At 40.4% G+C, this 21,813-nt stretch overlaps 1 protein-coding gene across 1 annotated transcript in view; it reads left to right on the top strand.

Moving 5' to 3' along the window:
- FAR2 (fatty acyl-CoA reductase 2) overlaps positions 1-21,813 on the top strand; it is a 120,035-nt gene that overhangs the window by 87,479 nt on the left and 10,743 nt on the right. Inside the window, exons 3-8 of the mRNA XM_045829190.1 lie at positions 2,137-2,312; positions 4,295-4,474; positions 13,927-14,104; positions 15,470-15,514; positions 19,865-19,983; positions 20,898-20,965. Coding sequence (XP_045685146.1) covers positions 2,137-2,312; positions 4,295-4,474; positions 13,927-14,104; positions 15,470-15,514; positions 19,865-19,983; positions 20,898-20,965 — 766 coding nt within the window. The remainder of the gene's footprint in view (positions 1-2,136; positions 2,313-4,294; positions 4,475-13,926; positions 14,105-15,469; positions 15,515-19,864; positions 19,984-20,897; positions 20,966-21,813) is intronic.

The following is a 21,813-nucleotide window of genomic DNA, read 5'->3' as shown; positions in this document are numbered from 1 at the left end:
CCTGAAGTCTTGATCTGTTCTTTCATTTGGGACATAATTACTTTGTCTTGACACACCTGTTATGTTGTAAGGGGGTGGGGCCTTAGGTATTCACTAGGGCAGAGCAACCGTCTTTGCTAGGTCAGGGTGCTATATGTGGGGGAGGGGCTAGAGAGGGACAAAGCCCCTTGCTTGCTCCGTTCTTGCCCCACTTTCCAACCAACTCTCTTGTGTGAGACTGGGAGTTTCTCCCACCGAGGCAAGCTCTGCAGTAGTTCAGAGCTAGCTTTGAGTCTTCAGTTTCCCGTTCAGCCATCCCTGCCTTGTCCACATGGACCGTGACCTTGCCACGAGTCCTCTCAACCAGCTGCACTTCACCTGCACTGTCTGCCACAGTGTGTCCTCTCTGCCCGCCCAGCTGCCCATCTCTGTCCCTCCTACTGGTCTGGGTGAATGTTTCTTTAACTCCTTGGTTGTTAGACTTCCATGTAGTTTGACTTTCTGGCACTTCTGCTTGTTTATTGTTTTTTAGATTGGTTGTTAGCCTTCTTTTGGTTGTGCGAGGAAGTGAAGCGTCTCTACCTACATCTCCATCTTGGCCAGAACTCTCAACACAATTTCTTAAAGAGACTATGTTTTCCCCTTTGTATACTCTTGGTAATTTAGCTGTAATTTCTTGACCATATATGCATGAATTTACTTCTGGGCTCTCTGCTGTGTTTCATTGATCTACATGTCTGTTTTTATGCCAATACCATACTGCTTATAGCTTCAGGATATAGTTTGGAATCAGGGAATATAGTCTTGCCCAGTGCAGATGAATCATGATTTCTCCGACTACCTGAGATCCACTACTTATCCCCCAATAAAAAAGCCCAGGGTAGATCTCTAACGAAGACAAGATGGCTGCTGCTAAGGATCGAGGACTAGATGGAACGTGCTTTTGGGGTTGGAGTGCAGAGGAGAACTTGTCTCTGCTACTGTATTATGATGAAAACCACAGGCTTATTTTCCTCTGCTCTTAACCTTTCTAAACATTTAGCCTTACTTTTCTTTTCCTCATGTCAACATATCATACCAATAGTACAGTAAAATCCCATTTTATCAAAATAGGTTGGAACAGAGACCATTGTATTAAAATTGTGTTTCCTGACAAAACAGAAGATATCAGTTTAATCTAAGAACTTCTGTGTGGAAGTGAAAATAGAGACTTCAACCCTCACGATAATTACAATAAAAGCTAAAGCTGCTAGTGTTCTTGCTTTTTTCCTTTATAAATTAGATTATTTTTTAAAAAATCAATTATGATTTCATAAAAAGTACATGAGCTCATGTAATTCTCTTACCAGGCAAAGACTGCCATTTATATTAGAAAGAGATGATATAAAATTTGTGTTTGTTTTACCCATTACAAATTTGCTTAATTTGTTTCTCATTATGTTTGTGCTACTAGAACATCTTGTTAATCTGTCCAGTTAAACAAATTGTTTCAAATTTGTGCTCATGAGATTTTGTAAAGGTTAATCATCTATAAAGGCAATGTAAAAGGCAGGTAATTTTGCACTGAAAACAATATTTTCCAGCAGAAAATGGTAACAATCACCATGTATAACCACAAGGTTGCCTTATAGGGAGAAAGGGGATGGGGCAGGATATATTTAATTGACCATCACTCCACTCTTTAGGAAAAGTTCAAAATATACTTTTTACTGGCTATTGGAACTTTTTCAAATGTTTACCAAGCCCTGGCTGATGTGGCTCTGTGAATTGGACACCAGCCTGTGAACCAAAACATCATGGGTTTGATTCCTGATCAAAGCACATGCCTGAGTTGTGGGCCAGGTCCCCAGTTGGGGGCATGCGAGAGGCATCTGAGGCAACCGATCGATGTTTCCATTGCACATGGAAGTTTTTCTCCTTCCCTACCTGTCTCAAAAAATAAATAGACAGCAATTCATTTATTTTAAAAATGTTTATCAAATTAAGAGGAACAGGAATTATACTAACCTGGCTTTGAATTGCATGAACTTAAGCAAAATGCTCTTGAGTGACGACTAAAACCAGTTGTTGAGAATGAAAATGAAACAAACCAGTGAGAACAAGAACAACATGATGGTGATGGTGATCTCTGTATATTGATTTATATTTATGTTTTAGCTGTTTGAAAAAGTCAAAGAAGTGTGTCCGAACGTGAATGAGAAGATCAGAGCTATTTATGCAGACCTCAACCACAATGACTTGGCCATCAGCAAGGAGGACATGCAGGAGCTGCTGTCCTGCACGAACGTCGTCTTCCACTGCGCCGCCACCGTCCGCTTCAACGACTCTCTCAGGTTTGCGCCTGCCTCGCTCCCTCTCATGGCTTCTGTGTGTGTGTGTATGTGTATGTAAGTACACATGTGTGTAAGTTTCTTTATGGTTTCTGGGGTTTTTTTAAAGATATTCTCAATGAAAAAAAAATACGAAGGAGTAAAACTTCTCCAAGATACCACATTCCAGAGATAAGCATTTAATATTGTGGAGAATATCCATTCTAGTTTATCTTTATGCATCCATAATAAAATAGAATTATGTTTGAATTTGCAAACAAAGGCATCATGCTGAGAATGCTTTGCAAGCTTCTCAATTGTATTTTTATCTTTCACTAGCAGTGAATATTCTATTATACTTTGTAGTGGCGGCATGATACTCCGTTGTACACAAATGTAATATACTCAACCAGTTCTGTGCTGGTGGATAGTTTTTAGATTTTTCTAATTTTTCACTACTCTAAATAACTCTGCAATCAACATCTTTGTGCATATGTGTTTTTTGTACTTTTGTGTGCTTCCCTTGGAATAAATTCCCAGAAATAGAATTGTTAGACATGTATCAAATACACTCAGATTGTGAATAGCTGATATTTTGTCACGTAATGCTGTTGCTCTCCAAAGAGGTGGTATCTCAATTTTCCCTGTCCCGATGCATATGGATGCTCCTTTCTGACACCCACAACAACACTGTGTTGTGATTCTTTTATTCTTTTTAATGTTGTCAGTATGATCATGGAAATGACATTGTATGTTTTGATTTTTTATTTCTTTGATAATCAGAAAGGTTAAAGATGTTTAAATGCTGGTTGGCATTTTACTCTTTCGTGAAATATCTATCCATGCTTTTTGCCTATTTTTCTTTTGTGTCATTTTTTTTTGTATAAATTTTAAGATTTCTTGAAAGATTTAGCAATTCTTTGTTTTTTATTTTCATAAGGTTCCAAGTATTTTAACAGTTCATAATCTGTTATCAACCTTGTTTTTACTAGTTATGAAATTATTTGAAAACACTTCTAGTATCTTTGTTTTATTTTCATATTTCAACATTTGACCCATTTAAAATTTATTTAGTTATAAACAGGGGTGAATAGTGGGGAAAGTTCTATAAAAAGAAGAGTGATATAGGTATGAAAATAGAGTATGCTTTTTTATTAATTCCTAATAGATGGTTATTTCTGAAACAACATTTATTAAATGATTTATTTTTGCTCTTTATTTCAAAAGAAACATTAAATTCCCATTTTAACTATTTACTTTCATTAATTAGACTTCCTCTTTCAATATCATAGTACTTTAATTGCTGTAATTTTATTTTATTAGGCAATTATACACACATTATTCTTTGTAAATAAGATTTCCTTGACTATTCTCACCTGCTAATATTTTCTGATTAAACTTACAATAATTTTACCAAGTTTTTAAAAGGGTTGGAAATTTGATTGGGATTACATTGAACATGTAGATTCATTTAGACAAACTTTAACATATTAAAAACATCGGTTTTTCCTATACAAGAACAATATACGTCTTTCCATTTATTCAATTTTTTTTGTCATGACCTTAATGAAGTTTTATCATTTTAAAATTATAGAGTCTACTCATTTATTATTAATTTGATATATTTTTAAATGTTGGATTTTAAATGTGTGCCTCTCTTCTATTCTTTCATGGTTGTTTCTATATAAGAAAGCTAGTGATTTTTTTTTTTTGCATAACTTTTAGGAATGGACACCTTACTGAATTGCCTTATTGTCTATCCCAGATTTCATTTTAGCTGCTTCTGTTTGTTTTCTAGATATACAATTATATAATCTGACTTTGGGTTTGTGACTGCCTTTACCACATTTATACCTGTTAATTTTATTTTCCTAATTAAATTACAAGGCTGGAACTTTAGAGCATGTTAAGTTATAGTCGTGATTCTAGGCATGCTTGACCCTGACTTTGAAACCATGAAGCATGGCTCAGGCTAGCTGTATTTCCTTCTGCTTAATTTTCTCCAGACATGCTGTGCAGCTTAACGTTACCGCCACCCAGAAGCTCTTGCTCATGGCGAGTCAGATGCCGAAGCTCGAAGCCTTCATACATATCTCTACTGCCTTTTCCAATTGCAACCTGCAGCACATTGACGAAGTCATCTACCCATGCCCTGTGGAGCCAAAAAAAATCATTGATTCCATGGAGTAAGTTGGGTCACATGAAGGGACAGGGGTGGGTAGATTGTTGTTTTCTTTGATTGTTGGCAGTTATTCATTAATGAGGTAACAATGTGAAACACCCTTGAAACAAAGTGCTTTGAAGTGAAGTTAGCTTTAGCCACTGGGGCCCTGCTATTCTCTCCATCCCCAGATCTTGTTAAATAGTTTAGGGTTGAATGCGGTACTTGGGCATACTTTACATAAAAGTGATATCTCACTTCTTAGTGAGCTCAGCATTGTCACTAAAGAAAATTTACCATAAGGTTTAGAAGTTCAGAGGGCAGGTTTTGGAGTCAGACTGACAAGCACTCAACTTGAGGCTCTGCAACTTTCTAGCTGTGTGATGCTGAGCAAGTGCCTTGGCCTCTCTGGGCTTCAGTTCCTTCATTTATAGAATGAGGCCAGTAATAGTGCCCATCTTACAGTCATAATGATAAATTGACTAACACAAGCAATTATTTTAGTGTTAGGAGTGTTGAACAGCAGATCATCAAAAGGTTAGTAAAGAAAAACTAATGGAGAGCAGGAATTCCTCCCAGATCTGGCAGAAGGAGTCAGTCTCGACCTCTTCGGCCAATATATACTTTCCTATTGTGCAGGAGAAATTGTGTCTAGCTTTCTAATCTTCTTGCCAATCAACAGGAGCCACCTGATTCTTAGCATATGACCTCAGTCTCAGAATAAGTATGTTTTCTGCTTCTTTGTTCTTTCCCTCCATTTACTAAGTTTACCTTTTTCATTTGTTTTATTTTAACTCTGTGTAAAAAGTATTACAGCACAGAAAAGACTATTTCACAGTGAATTTGTCAGACTGTAATTTCATATAACACTGTATTTCTATTTAAGATATACTCTTTAGCACAAAGCTTTAGCTAAATCAAGAGTTCAGTCCCCTCAGGGCAAACATTTTTATCTCATATACTCTGAGAATAGATATTTTGACCTGCCATTAAAAATATCCAGGACAAAGAAGACTGAAAGTCATTTTAAAGACCTGGAGGTTCCTTAAAGTTGCTAATAAATCATGATTTGCTTAATTGGTGAAAAGAAACCTCTCAGAGTCCAGAGTCTGTCAGGAGAGGCAGAGAAGACACGAGTCGTTGCGCCTTGGGGCACGTCTAGGGTGGAGCTGATTTGTTTGTCTGTAGGCTACGGGCCTCCTGAGAGAGTTTGGTCTTGGTAAATAGGTGCTGACGTGTAGGCGGGCCCAGGAAAGGGGCCGCCCCCCTTGGATCCCAGACCCTGGCCCTGAGATTCCACGGACTCAGTCCACCGCTGACCTCTCGCTCCCAACAGACAGTAGCGCTGTCTGCGGCAGCACAGACGTTTCTGGGGGTGCGCCGGGAAGAGGTGGGAAATAAACACTTGGTTCACCCGCGGGGCGAGGGCTCTCCAGGTCCGTCACACAGCCTTCTCCCTCCCAGACTGGGTCCAGACACTCAACAGCCCTCGGTTTCAAAGAGGAATAAACGTACCTTCCAGAGCAGGTCTGGGATTTATTCCCATGTATTCAGCATTCCCCACACTCAGCCACTGTATGTCAGCCCATAAAGGCAGCTAATAGCTACATGATTTATGATCCCGCTGTCATTGACACTTGTCCAAAAGGTATGTTTCTGTCATTTACTGCTCTCCAAGGAGAATGAATATTTAAATAAATATGCAGCCAAACAGAACTAGGAAGGAAATTATATTTTATCTCAGCAGAATGCATTTTGAATGCAATTTAGGAGCTTAGGTATTTTTGTAAAATTGGGGAAAAGGCATACTCACCGTTTATTAATTCAGAATCTTATGTTCAGGACCACCTGTTCAACTGCGCCCTCTCGGCCCTCCCCTCCATTTGCACTGCAGTCACGCTGAAGTAATTGCTCCTCTGTCTCATACTACCTGCCTTTGTGTATTGCGGTTCTGTGCCTAAAGACGACTTCACCTCTGCTTCAGACATCAGAGTTCTGCCCTAGAATCCCTCAGGCTTAGGGCCCCATGCTTGTTCTAAATATCCGGATGCTTATTCATGTTCTCCATCAGACAGTAAGCTTCTCAAGGGAAGGGAGGGTGGCTGGCTCCTTCTTGCTCTCCATTGCCAGCAGACAGTAGGGACTTAAATATTTGCTGAATGAATGAAAACTTTTATTGCATTCATTAGCTGATGAATATAGCATTCAGGCAGTTCTGGCTGGGGGTGGGTGATGTTTGTTAGTTTTTGACAAATCAAGTATAGATGACAGAATTCATAGTAAGTTGTTATTCTGGGATGTAAAGTCTTATTTGTAAAATACCTAGAAGGTCCTGACTAGTGTAGCTCAGTGGTTTGGGTGTTATCCTGCAAACCTTTGTTGTCCTGCAAACCAAAAGGTTGCCAGTTCAATTCCCAGTCAGGGCACATGCCCGTGATGAGGGCCAGGTCCCCAGTTGGGGGCGTGCGAGAGCCAACTGATTGATATTTCCCTTGCACATCGATGTTTCTGTCAAACATTGATGTTTCTCTCCCTCTTTCTTCCTCCCTTCCCCTTTCTCTAAAAATAAATAAATAAAATCTTTAAAATAAAATAAAGTAATATAAAATAAAATACCTGTAAGCTCACAGCTTAGCCCTGTTTCTGGGTGCTCATTTTTCCCCCTTAAACTTCAAATAAAGCCTAGGTGTTAAAGTTTTGAAGAACCAACTACATCAGTGATCATGGCTCTTTCAGCAACTCCTGTACCAGATGGAATTTTTTGAAGTTCAGGAATAACAAATACCATTAAAGTTATTCTGAATAAATATCAATTTACCTAATTTAATTGCTTTGTTTTAAATACATATTTATTCTCTTATTTCATCTCTATTTTGTAATGGACATAAAATTAAAATAAAAGTGTTTCCCAAGATTTTTAGGTTTTTATTTCCTTGAAAATTGTTATTAACAGTAACCCCCTGGGATCTCACAGCTCTCCTTGTTCTTAGTATTCCAGTGGCCCTCATAAAAAAAAGTAATTTTAAAAAAGGGGGAAACCAGGAATTAGACAACAAGATGATCGGTCTTAAAGCTGTCCCTGGGCTTTGTGATCTTGAGACAATCCCTTGTGTAAATATGTTAATTGACTAGATGTGGGGAATCCTGCACAAGGTAGATGTATACCAAATCATCACAATGTGCACTTTTTAAGTATTTCTCAATTTTATTGATCAATTATACCATAGTAAACCTGAAAAAGACAATAATAAAAAAGAAACTCACCCATGAAAAACTAAAGTGAACCTTCTTTTTCCAGAAAACCAATTTAATGGGAATTCCATTTCTGGGAAATAAAAAGAGGACTGGTGCTTTTTGCCAGGAACTTTCCCAGTTGGGAAGGCCCAAGTGCTCCTGCTCGAGCTGTGAATAAAGGGAAGGGGACCTTGAGCTTAAACCTGAGACCCACCATCCCGGCCTGTCCTTTCCAGCCCAGCCCGCAGCGCGACCCCGCTGACCCTCCGCTCCCTTCCTCCAGCTCAGGTCTGAAACTCCGGCATCATGATCGTCCTGAACTTATCCCAAAAGATAAAACTTGATTGTATTAACATAAAAGCTTTAGCATAAACGCATTTTAATAACCCCAGTTAAGAGTTAACGGTGTTAACTGGCGTGAGAAGCACGGCCATGAATCAGTGTTACACAACTGATTTTCTTGGCTCTCAGGCCTGCAGCTGTCTTCCGCGCCTCATCCCACCCTCCGCCGCAGTGTGAGAGCGTGTGCTGTCACCGCTCCTATTCCCCTCGGCCTTCAGCGCTCTAGCTTCCACACAGTGAGTGCTATTCACCTCTAGAAACTCTTGTGCACAGATGGATCAGAGATTGCCAGTGAAATTCCATTTTTTCAGAATAACAGCTGAAGTATGTTTATTTTTAAAAATACATATAACTGACAGGAAAGATAGGGCTTTGTGGCTGATGCTTTCCATGTTTTTAAGGCCAAGGTCACTTCTCGTAGGGGAGCCAGTAGCTGAAAAGGCCTTTTGCACCTGCATAAAAGCCTGAAATAGCCCTGGCTGGTCTGGCTCAGTGGATTGAGCACCAGCCTGTGAACCAAAAGATCAGCTGGTTCAATTCCCAATCACAGCGCATGCCAGCAGAGGCACGCCGGAGGCAACTGCACGTTGATGCTTCTCTCCCTCTTTTTGTCCCTCCCTTCCCCTCTGTCTAAAAGTAAATAAACAAATAAAATCTTTAAACAAAAACAAAGCCTGAAATAACTAGAGTTAGGAACTAGAAAAATGGGTCTGTACATATTTGCTGCTTTATTTAACGTACTTCAATCAATCTAGTAAATTTGCATTAAGAAGGAAATGATGGCTCTTGATGGCACTTGAAAGTATGAACAAAGACACTTTCTGACATTTGATTCCTTAACATGACATTCTTGGGTTGATATTACCACTATCACTGCTGTACTAAGAAAGGGACAATCGAGTAGAGAGGCTAAGTAACTCGTCAGAAGCCTCTCAGCCAGTAAGTCACAGTAACACAATTTTCCTCCATAGACACGTAATTCTGTCTATGTGGACATAGTCCTTCCAGTACATCCACAGGCTTGGCAGGGCCAGACATTAAAAGGTGCTTTCTTAACAGACAGGCTGTGTTTCCAAGGAGCTCGCCACCAAACATGAACAGCGCAGGGCAGAGTATGTGTGGGGTGTGGTGGAGCAGCTGGCACGTATTAAGTCTGATGGAACTGGACAGAGTGGAAAGACTATAAAGACAGGCACAGGAGGTGGACTAGAAGAGCAGATGAAGCAGGGGACACGTGAGGCAGAGCGGCGGCCGCAGGCAAACCCGGGGTGAGTTCCGGATGCCGGAGTGAGTCCATTTCGGCAGCACACACGCTACGTGTGGGAATCAAGCTGGAGAGAGAGGCTGGGCCCACACTGTGGAGATCTGGAATACCCTGCGGAGGATTGCACTTACCTCTAGGCAGTGGGGACCCACTGAAGGAGGGCTGTGTCTGTGTGTGTGTGTGTGTGTGTGTGTGTGTGTGTGTGTGATTTATTAGTCAGTTGTTTTAACTAAGCAAAGACTTGGATGAAAATGAGCAGGAACATTAACTTGGTCATGCTGGGCAAGGGTTGTAGATGGGCCTGGGAAGTGGCCCGAGGCAGGCAGACCAGAGGGAGCGGTGGAGAGGACTGGAAAGGGGCGTGGCAACAGACGTGAAACACCCATGTTTTGGGAGATAAAACACAATAGGACATGGTTAATGTTTTGCCTACGGGTATTACACATATTTAATTAGCTATCAGATTAGAATATGCGTATTGTCACAGTTTACATTTTAAAATAGTACCAGGATTTTAAATCTTTTAAAGCTTCGTTCTATTGAAGTTTTCACTCAAAGAAGCAATGACTTTTTGAGAGCTAATCCCAATTTATACAAATTGACTGACTTACATTTATGAAGTGGAGGTCTTTTAAGTAAGTGATCCCCCAGTTTGCCTGGCCACATGAATCACCAGATTATTAGGTATCACTCCTGAAGGTTGAATTAGTGGTTCTAAGATAGAACCTTAGAATCTTCCAGGAATCTGGATGTCTGTCAGAGGCCTCCTGTGAGTCTTAGAAATAGTGTCTTAAAGGGCTTTCTCGGTTAGCAGCTTTCATCTGCAGTGGGGTGCCTTTGTATTCCAATAATCAGTGCAGCCCTTTCCCTGACTCTCCTCACCTTCTGTTGTCTTTTAATTTCTAGATGCTTTAATTCAATAAAAAAGTTCCTGATAGATTTGTACCTGCTAGAAATCACACTTTTGAAGCTACCAGGCACAGCTAATCTGCCATGTGACAAAGAAAAGGTGTTTCTTGATCAAACACAGCTCGGGCCAGCTCTGGCGGGTGGGCTGAGGGTGGAGGGTGAGGAGCGGGAAGATGAAAGCCACCTGCAGCCCCAGCCCCCAGCGTGGCCCTTTGGGAGCGATGGAACAAAGTCAAATGGGGGAAAGTAGCTTTGCCTCGATGCGGAAGCTCACACATTGTGAGCAGGAAGAAAGTTATCTGTGCTAGGGGCCAAAAGACTGAATTCAGCATCTGTGCCTTTGTTTTCGGGATTGTCTTGTCTCAAGATGGCATCTAAGTAGCCGACACAAAATTGAAAATTCAGTGTGCTTTTAGTAGTATTGGGCTTTAACTATAAATCAGAGCAGGGTCAGATTGTTTCTTACACAAATTGAATAATTTCTATGTTATCAAGCTATTGGAGGCCAGAATAAGAGCTCAATAAAAGTTTGGAGGAAAATACTGGAGCCCATTCAACACAAGCATTGGGCTTAGATATATATATCCTCCTTCTCCCCAGTAAAAGTTTAAATTTGCTCTGAAGCCAGTGCTGACAAACTGAAGTTGGTCAACATCTACAAGCTTTCAGCTTCTCAATGTTTTCCCCACTACCAGTGGATGCTTTCACTGTCAGTTCTGCTTCATTCTCCGCAAAGACATCCACCCTCTTTCTTCCTTCCAGTCTCCCTACAAACTCACCTCCTTCTGAGTCCACCCATTTGCCCCTATCATGGGCCAGCTCAGCTTCCCAAAACCTTTCATAGAATATAAATTGGCCAAAGAAAACCATCATGTGGGAAGACACCCATTTACTGAATTAAATTAGCTGGTTCCTGGGGGCAGAAAGGTGATTGGACACAGATTAAAAAAAAACATAATCCATTCTCTCTGGACTCCTTGAAAAGTGGGGCAACAGACACATGAGCAAGTACCTGCGACACGGTCATCGCAACGATCAGGGCGAGAACACAGTTCCGAGGAGAGGAGGAGGGAGCAGACGCTCCCACGAGGCGGCGTGTCCAGTACTCACTCTCCGGAACGTCTTCCTGACACACCGGTCTGCTTGCCCTGCTTACTGAATAATAAAATTGAGAGGAAAAAATACATATTCCTCATGGTATCTCATTCAGGAAGTACATAAATTACGAAGTTGTGAATGATATTAAGAGATTGATTCCACAAGTTTCAAACCCAAAAGTAATATTTAGAGGAAATTGTGGGTGTGTATACACACACACATTACTTTCTGAAATCTTTAATAACTTTTTGCATCTTTTGAATCAATTTAAGTAGCTTAGAATTTGGGGCCCATGGGTTCAAAACATCTTCTTGAGTACACACCAGAGGGCATTTGGTTCATTTCAGAAATGTGCTTTGGTTTATGTGGTGTCTTCTTTTCCGTGCTAACTTATTTGCTGTTTTAAAAACACACTAGAACAAGCCACAGCAGCACATCAGACTTTGGTAAAGAAGAGCACGAACTGATTATTCGTCTTAAAAAGGGCACCACCTGACCACGTGCGTCCCTGGTACACTCAGCTCTGTGAACTCCGCAAGTGGCTGGATGAGACAGGCCCTGGTCTGCTTGGCTGCACTGGAAAAGATATGTTAAAAGCCACTACCGCCTCTGTAGATACATGCCCCTTGGTTGTTTTACCAAAAATAAGAATGCCTTAGGTTGATTGGCTCATTTTTGTTTTATCAAAAAGCTTCAAGTGCAGTTGTGAATATTTCTGTTTGCCTTCATGATAACCTAAAACTTTAGAGCAGGTGTAATCATTGCCATCTTCACTACTAAAAATGGGGGACACGAGAAGATGATACAGCCAGATATAGGTGAAGCTACGAAGGGTAGAGGCAGGCCGTCTACAAAACACTACAGCTTCTGAATTTGTGTTCTTGGAAACCTACAAAACCGACACTTTCTGAGAAGCAAACTCAGCCCATTTGGTAAGGGCTCTAGATGGCACCATTCGGTGGGGGCCAGCACCGGCACAGCAGCAGGGATGGCCGTGGACACAGCCCTGGTGCGTCTCTGGGGTCTGCTGTTTGCTTAGAGTTTGTTTTCTTTGCAGCCTCATTAAAATGAGGCTGTATTTCCATCAAATAGGTGAATTGTATGTTTGGTGAATTGTGTCTCAGTAAAGCTGTATTTTAAAAAGAGAGAGAAATTAGGCTGTATTTCTTCTGACCTAGTTTTTGTAACTCTTGTGTCTTTGCAGGGAAATAAAATGTTCGTAGGTTAGTTAATCCACTGCTGCCCCCCAAACACGGTTTGCAGAAGGTAACCTCATTATAAAGATGGAGAGCTGCCTGCATCGCCCCTCACTCTCTCCTGACCCTCTGGTGGCTGTATCATTGGAATACCTATTTTTCTGAGTATTCAGAGTTGTTTTTAATTCTCGGAACTTCTCAGATTTTCCCTATTCAATTTAAGTTGAAAGACATTTGAGTCGCAGCAAAGTAAAAAACCAAACATTATAGACAATGCTCATCGATTGCAAATGAGAGTTGTCAAAATGGAGCATTGTGTTTCTCAACAAGTCTTGGCATAAACACATCTTAAATGCTCAACAATCTGAAATGGGAGCAAAGCAGTAACTGCTAAGATTTTTCTACAATCAAAATAGTATGACTGAGCTCAGTTCTATAAGACAGAAATAAATGTATCAAATCACACTAACATATTTAGGTAGTCTAATTTTTAAAAACTACATTATATCAAAAGTTTGCCCAAATAGATCTGCCAAGAGAAACATCAAATATTTAATCCACAATAATATTATTGTGCTCTTAAAGAACTGCAGATAGACTTGGAGATTATCAGAATGGTTCTGACACCTGTAAAGAAAAATGAGGCTGTTGTCATGGTAACTCGGTTGTTTATTACACATTTCCTTGTAAGCAGAGGTACCCCGTAGTCACTATTACAACTGCTTCAGAGGACTATGACCACTCCACTTGACAGACTATTAGCAGTGATGAGAGCACTTCAGAATTCACTGGGAATCTCTAGAAGTTATTACCAAGTTATTAGAATAGACCCTAAACAGACCTTCAAAATACATTTTATAGATTTGCTAAAACGGATTATAAGTCTGCCAGATGTAGTTGCTTTTATTCATTGAGGCATTAATTGGAATTTTAAAAGTTAAAAGCTGAAGTTTGCAAGACTGGCACATTAGGTGCTCACTGGAAACTCGGAGTGAGTGGAGTGGCAACAGAAGCCTCCCTCCTGAGAGTGCCTTGGCACTCTGAAAACACACCTGGCGCGCTCCCGGGCTCATGATCCACACTCACAAACGTGTGTGATGGATGTGTACTTTTGAACCTGTCGGAGAGGAAATCATTGAAGACAGAGATGATATGTAATCAAGTAGTGGAGTGCACAGCTGTCAAAGCTATCTCTCTAGGCGAGAGGAGGTGGGAGTCAGCTGGTAAGATTGGGCTCAGCAGTGGACAGCAAAGAGCTCACACGTGATTTGAAAATGTACACACTCAGCCTCGGTATCCTGTGGCTCTTCTGACCTCCAGAACTCAAGCTAGAAAGTGGGAGTTGTATTTGAGTGTCTGTGTCTCACAGTGTTGGTTTTGGTCTGTTGTCTAACATATGTCGCTGGAATTCTTTTTCACTCTGATTACCTTCAGGTGGTTAGACGACGCTATTGTTGAGGAGATCACCCCCAAATTGATCCGGGATTGGCCCAACACTTACACCTACACGAAGGCCTTGGGAGAGATGGTGGTGCACCAGGAGAGCGGGAACCTCAACATCGCCATCGTGAGGCCCTCCATTGTGGGAGCAACCTGGCAGGAGCCCTTCCCAGTAAGGCCACTCACACGGATCCCTTGCTTGGCTTCCAAACCTGCGTCCTTCTAGTTCAATCAATCTCTCTCTCTCTCTCTCTTCCCCCCTCTCCCCACCCCCTCTAGGATGTATAGCTGAGTGTAGGAAATCAAACACAAACCCATTTTAACTGGGCAAAATTCCACATTTGGTTCATGAATTATTCAGCACAAGGCCCCCCTGGGACTTACACGGACTGCTTTGGAGTTGGGTGGAGATCCCCAGTCAGCTTCTCGTTAATGCTAGTCTTAGAGTTTCCATAGACAATAGTTTCATATCTTGCCTCTCCCACTATAGTTTAAATATACCAGAATGTTCCTGATGGTGAGATAAGTAGTATTATGTCTGCCAGGATAAATAAGTATCACAAAGCTCACAGAAGGTGTTCAGTTTCAAAATAATAACTTTTAACCTCTGTATACTGTTGTATGCTTTTGAAGTCACCTTGGATTAAATTATTTTCTTTGAAGCAATTCTGTGAAGTTTTAGGGCCATGTAAATTTGAACTCCACTACTTAATGACAATGCAGATTCTGAATTGTCTGGTTTGTAAAATGGGGCTGTAACTACCCACTTTGGAGAGGTACCAGATGAGGCAAGTATGGGGAGTGCAGAGCACTGCCTGGTCCTGAGTAAAAGGCTTAAGAAAGAGCCCCTTCTTCTCCTCTTCTCTGTCTCCTCTTCACTTTACACATGCATTTCAACTTTTACAGATAAAGAAACAGACATAATAAGGTTAACTGACTTGCTCAGGGCTGAAGAGACAAATTCAAAATGACGTTTTCCTCTAACTGCTCCTAAACATACTCTTCCCTCTAATGTCTCTAAGCAAGCTAATTAGATAGATAGATGATAGATAGATAAATAGATAGAGAGATAGAGAGATAGATAGATAGATAGATAGATAGATAGATAGATAGATAGATGATAGAATGGATGGTATGGCTCTTGAAATAAGAAATGGATAATTCCTACAAATCATGTTTGAAATGTTCCCCTGGGGAGATAAAATCAGGTCCCAGATGGAGGAAGATGATGGTTGATGAATTGGGTAGCAGATCATGATATTAATACAAGGTCCAATTTAGCCCCTAAGATGTCATTAAAACTCTCCATAACTCCTGCTGGCAGAATGTCAATTCTCCCACAAATAAAAGGCAGAAACTGTGCAGTGCTTTGCCATTGACCTTTGTTTGTGATGTGAGAACTACAGGATCAGACAGTTAGATTGGCTGGGGTCTCAGTGCTCCTGTTGGAAACGGATTAAGATTAGACTGTGAATGTTCCAAAGGTATTAAAATTCTCTGTCATGTATGACCAATAGAGATCTTTTTTTTTCTTTAGGGTTGGGTTGATAACGTAAATGGACCCAGTGGGCTCATTATTGCGGTATGTATAATGATGTGGAAATAACTCCTTGAAATGTGCTGGAGGGATAGTGACTAACAGCGTGCTTAGTGTTGGCTTAGCTTCATTGATCCAAAACCATGTTACTTTACTAACGTAATTGAAGCATCTTATCTCAGTTTTGCTGATTGAAAAATAGAATCAGGATGAAATTACTTTGATTTTTGGATTTTATTATCAGAAAAACTGACATGCTGTGATATCAATTGCCATTTAGGAATTTGTTTTTGGAAAGCCTTTGAACATTGAGGCCCATGTCTGTAGTTCCCTTTTATCCCACTAGATGGGGGTGTTTCCTCCTTTTCGTTCATTAATAGCTTGAATTAATGCAGCAAACTGGGCACACAATAAAAGTCATATTCATAAAGAGGATCAAATTCTTGATTATAAAACACATGCAAGAATTTATGTGTGTGGATATAGGTTATATAAATGCATAAAATACATCAATAACCAGTTCTTAATAAATATAAGAATGAGAACTACCAATGGAGCAAAGATTTCAAATTAAAAATTGACGACTATAGGAAATTTTTCAACAGTAATTCTCTCACAGACAAGGAGAAACGTGAATGGTCCCTTTAGGTCAGCAGCCTTTCGAGTGTGTCTGCCTGCAGTGAAGACGGAGCCGGCCTGAGCCGGGCTGCTTCACAGTTTTTCATTCTAGGACCAGGACCCCCATGCACTTCTTTGAGTTTAAATCTTACAAACTCAACTTCAGACTCTGCCTCTGTTCTCAGAGCTAGGTCAACATGAGCTAAGATACAAACATAAGGCAATGAATCATGACTACTTGCCAAAGACGGTGATAATGAACTTTCTGGTTTCTTTTATTTTGTAGCAGCGTCCACCTTCTCTGTTTTTGTTCTCTACCTGTCTTCTTCTTTAAGGCTTCGTTAGGGTAAACATTTGGTAACTTAGAACATCATTATTTTAACATGACCCTAGGGTTATGTTCCATGACATTGTTTATAAAATTGCACATTTATTCAAGTTATCTAAAATTCTCTAGTCCTCTCTCCATACCCCTGCCTAAGCGTGTTCACCATTGCGTTCTGTGCTCCTGCATATGTCTCACCAGGAGATTACAAGGGTCCAAGTTTTATTTACACTCTGAAGAGGGGAGAAGGAGGAAGAGAAGGAGAGAAACGTCAAATACTTGCCTCTCCTATGTTCTGACTGGAGACAGACCCACAGCTCAGTTCCAAAGGCGGGAACAAAGAAGACCAATGTTTTTCACTTGGACTCAGACTTCCGGTCAAGATGGAAGTGTAGATAAACATGACTCACCTCCTCGAACAACCACAATAATCACAAGTAAACTACAAACAGCTATCACCCAGATTCGCCAGAAGACTGAGCTGTATGGAAGTCCAATAACCAAGGAATTAAAGAAGTCATATTCATTCAGATGGGTAGGAAGGGCACAGACAGGAAGATTTGGAGACACAGAACAGGCTGTCCCACACTCACTTGTGGTGGATAAAAAATGGGAGGGATATCTCAGGAGTGAGGAGTCCCAGCCCCACATCAGGCACCCCAGCCCAGGGTTCCAGTGCCAGGAAGAAAAGTCCCCATAACTTTTGGTTGCCAAAACCAATGGGGGTTGGGGCTGCAGAAGAAACTGCAGGATTGTCGGGCGTCTCCTCTAAAGGGTCTGCAATGAACTTAGGCCTTACACAGACTCACTCTCTCTGGACTCCAGCACCAAGACAGCAACTTGAAGGGCACTAGTGGCATAAGGGGAGAAACTGAAGTGTCTGGCATCAGGGCAAGTGCTGGAGGACAGCTCCCTCCCAGACAGAGCTCCAGAGGCCAGGCAGCAGTATTGTCCTTTTTCTCAGCCCTCCCCACACAGAATTACAGAGTGGCAACACCAAATCTGAGACTCCATCAACCTGGTTCACACAGGTTGCCCGGCCCTGGTGCTTACCTAAGGCTCCATCCCATCCAACTTATGGCTGTGCTTTTCCACAGTAGGCCATACTACTAAGACAGGGAGTCAAAGCAGCTCTACCTAATACATAGACACAAACACAGGGAGGCTGCCAAAATGAGAAGACAAAGAAAGAACAAATGAAGACCAAATGAAAGAATAGAGCAAAATTCCAGGAAAAGAAGTAAACAAAATGGAGACAAGCAATCTTTCAGATTCAAAGTTAAAAACACTGGTTGTTAGAATGCTCAAGCCACTCATTGGGTACTTCAACTGCATAAAAAAGACCCAGGCAGAAATGAAGGTTACACTGAGTGAAATAAAGAAAAATTCACAGGGAATCAACAGTGGAGTGGATGATGCTGAGAATCAATGATGTGGAACATAAAGAAGAAAAAAATTCAATCAGAACAGCAAAAAGAAAAATTTTTTTAAAAGAGGATATTTTTATATCTATTTTTATGGACTCTCTGTCAGGAGGCTCTGGGACAACTTCAAGCATACCAACATTTGAATCACAGGGGTCCTGGAAGGAGAAGAGAAAGAGCAAGAAATTGGAAATCTATTTGAGAAAAGTAATGAAAGAAAACTTTCTTAATTGGGGAAGGAAATAGACATACAAGTCCAGGAAGCACAGAGAATCCCAGACAAGATCCAAGGTCCCAAAGAGAACCACACCAAGACACATTATAAATAAAATGCAAATGTTTAAAATAAAGAGAGAATCTTAAAAGTGGAAAGAGAAAAGCAGAGAAAAACAAAGGAGTTCCCATAAGACTGTCAGATGATTTCTCAGAAGAAACTTTGTAGGCTAGAAGGGAAGTATTCAAAGTGATGAAAAGCAAGGACCTACATCCAAGGTTACTTTATCCAGCAAAGCTATGATTTAGAATTGAAGGGCATATAAAGTGCTTCCCAGGGAAAGGAAAGCTAAAGGAGTTCACCCTTACCACATGATTATTATATGAAATGTTAAAGGGACTTATTGAAGAAAAAGAAGATCGAAACTATGAACATTAAAATGGCAATGAATTCACAACTATCAAAAATTGAATCTAAAAACAAACTAAGCAAACAAGCAGAACAGAAACAGAATCATAGATATGGAGATCATTTAGATGGTTACCAGTTGAGAGGGGAAGAGGGAGAGAGGGGGGTAAAGTATATGGGGTAAGAAGTACAAATAGGTAGGTACAGAATGGGGGGGAGGTTAAGAATAGTATAGGAAATGTAGAAGCCAAAGAACTTATATGTACAACCCATGGACATGAACTAAGTGGGGGAGGAGTGCTGGAGAGAATAGGGGGTACTGGGTGGAGGGGACCAAAGGGTAAACATTGGGACAGCTGTAATAGCATAATGAATAAAGTATATTTTAAAAAAGAAAAAAAATAAAATTTTCAAACTGGTATTTTCTATACGAAGGAATCAGTTACAAGAAAACAGAAATTAGAAACATAAAGAAGTGCTAACAACCACTAAAATCGATGTTGGAAATAAGCAAGATATAATCAATTACTTCATAAAATAAAACTTTTGACTTATTTACTGACTTATTTGCTGGCATGACTTATTCATTAACATGAGTAGTTCCCAATTCTTGCATCAGTACAACATTGTGACCCGTGAGGTGAACTAAGATACCAAGTGAAGTAAATAATGGTGGCCTTTTCCGAAGGAATAATGAAGTTGTTCAATGGTTGAATTTTATTATTTTTTAAAGATTTTACTTATTTATTTTTTCAGAGGTGGGGCAAAGGAGGGAGGGAGACAGAGAGGGCGAGAAGCCTGGATGTGGGAGAGAAACATCCACTGCTTGCCTGTGGGACATGCCTGATCTGGGACCAAACCCGCACCCCAGGCACACACCCCGGCAGGGAGCCGAGCCAGTGACTTTTCCACTGTGCAGGGTGATGCCCAAGAAAGCGGGCCACATCGGTCAGGGCAGACATTTATTAATTTAAAAGCATAAATATTTCTTAAACTTTTAGTGTCTGCCGTTGCTTGTAAGTTAGTAAATGCTAGCAGAAAACAGCAAAATTCTAGTATTAATGAAAAATTTGGAAGACCTTAATTCTTAAAATGTCTTATGAATTAATTTTTAAGATGTGAAAAACTGTTCTTGGTGTTTGTTATTTAATTAAATATATTACCTCTCACAAATTTGAGATTTCAGTCCCTAAAGGATCTAAGGACCACTCACTAGTGGTTCATAGAAATGTTGGCATTTGAAATGTATGTGGCTGGAGAGCTGGGTGGTCTGAGAGATGTCACCTTTGTACGGTAACCTGGTGAGGGGTGAATCAATGCTAGCTGTTATTCCTAACAGCATCATTGTTAGCCCCCACTGTTACTTAAGATCTGGCTCAATATGCTATGTTCTTCTTCCCATGCAGACTGGGAAAGGCTTCCTCCGGGCCCTGAGAGGTGCCCCAATGGCTGTGGCAGACCTGATTCCAGTCGACACGGTCGTCAATCTCACCTTGGCTGTAGGGTGGTACACCGCAGTTCACAGGTGCGGATGCTGGGCTGGCTTTCAAAGATTTGGTGATAAGGAGGGTAAATATGTTAGGCTTATTTTTAAAATACATGCATTTTATTATAGGAGACCCCAAATGTGAGAGGGTGTCTGCTTCAATAATTTACATAGTTCCAAATATGCCATCATCCATGCAGAGTAGTTTTATTAGTACTGCTTAGTGCTGCTACATTTGTCGTAAAGTAACAAATGCTTTTCATTAGCCATAAAACTATTTATAACTGAAATACCTTTCTTCCTATTTAATAGTCTAATATAGAGCTTCTTTTTTAGGGCAAAGGAGATAAAAGTGGGTGAAATGAGAACATCTTTTATATTTCATGGACCTGAACAATTCCTGATAAATGCCAAAAGTTCAGCTCACCATTGGTGAGGTATTTCCTAGTGTAGGCAAAAAAAACAAACAAACAACAACAATAACAAAAAAACAGAGGTTGTTTGTACTTTTGGCTTTGTTAGTAAATGATAAATTAAATATTTTTTCTTATTTGATTTGAGACACTTAGATGTTTGCCACCCAGCAGGACTTAGCTGGATTTAGAAAACACTAAGCCTATAGTTTTGCCCAATAAACATGTTCCTAAGTTGGAAAAACGATGGTCTTTCTCATCGTGACACCTCCATTTGCTCCACAGCCACACCAGCCTATCTGAAATCTCTTTCACACACACACACACACACACACACACACACACACACACACACACACTTTTCTAACCTTTTCCATTGTGCTTATTAACCCAAAGAAGGAACAAAAGAAGGAAAGTTGCTACGTTGCTTTACTCATGAGAATTATTGAAACAACTTTGTCTAAATATTATTTTCCCTTATCTTCTTTTCATTAGTTCTTCATTTTGTTGCCTTTATCTAAACTTTATTTTCTCTTCCAGACCTAAATCAACATTAATCTACCACTGTACATCTAGTAACTTTAATCCCTGTCACTGGGGCAAAATGGGTAAGTGCCTGGAGCGACGTTCACCACTATGTCTACTGCAGGAAGAACAGTTAGACAAAGTGTGTCCTGGAGCTTAGAGTTTAATGGGGAAAAAATGCACAAACAACTAAGTGAAGAAATAAAATCTTTACAATTCATAGATGTGTATGTACCAAAGAAGGGTTGGGGAAACATCTGCATGATTGTAAGCAGTAAGGGGTCCGATAGCTAAAGAGGTTTTTAAAAATAAGTGAAACCAAGGAGAAGTCCGTGAGTGTGAGCGTTGTCGGTGACAAAACCCTGCTCCTGTGGAGCGCGCTGCTCCCAGGTACACCGCCTGCCCCATGGCTGCATCCCTGACACTGGGACAAGACCAAGCAGATTTAGAAACGTTCAATGATATAAACTTTTACTATTGGTTAGTAATAGTCTTATTAGTTGTGCAGTTAGCCAGGAAAGTAACCTTGAAAGTATCTTGTCGACAAAACCAATCCTGCATAGAATAGAAACTGAACCAATCATGTGCTCCTTTGTCAATTTAGGAGTTGATTTTCTTGTCAATATCTGAAACTTTAGATGGTCTAGATGTTTTTTTTAAGGTATTAGATGCAGACAAAAAATGAAATGGACTTTATTAGAATTTGATTTCTAATTCAGAACACTCAGCTGTGCTATTCCTTTTACAAAGTTGCTACTTCAGTGAAAATTAAATAAATTCTCTAGCAGCAAAGTTCTTTGGAACATATATCTGGTTATTTAAATTACATATCTAAATAATTCTGAAAACACTTGGAAGTAAAAATAAATCTCCTCCACCTCAGTAACAGAATTAAGGTATGACTCACAAAAAGACTCATTAATAGATGCAA

This window comes from Phyllostomus hastatus, unplaced genomic scaffold (genome assembly GCF_019186645.2).
Source record: "Phyllostomus hastatus isolate PE091 unplaced genomic scaffold, TTU_PhHast_1.1 phas_scaffold_93, whole genome shotgun sequence".
NCBI classification, from domain to species: domain Eukaryota; kingdom Metazoa; phylum Chordata; class Mammalia; order Chiroptera; family Phyllostomidae; genus Phyllostomus; species Phyllostomus hastatus.
This window is presented reverse-complemented; position numbering and strand designations above follow the sequence as displayed.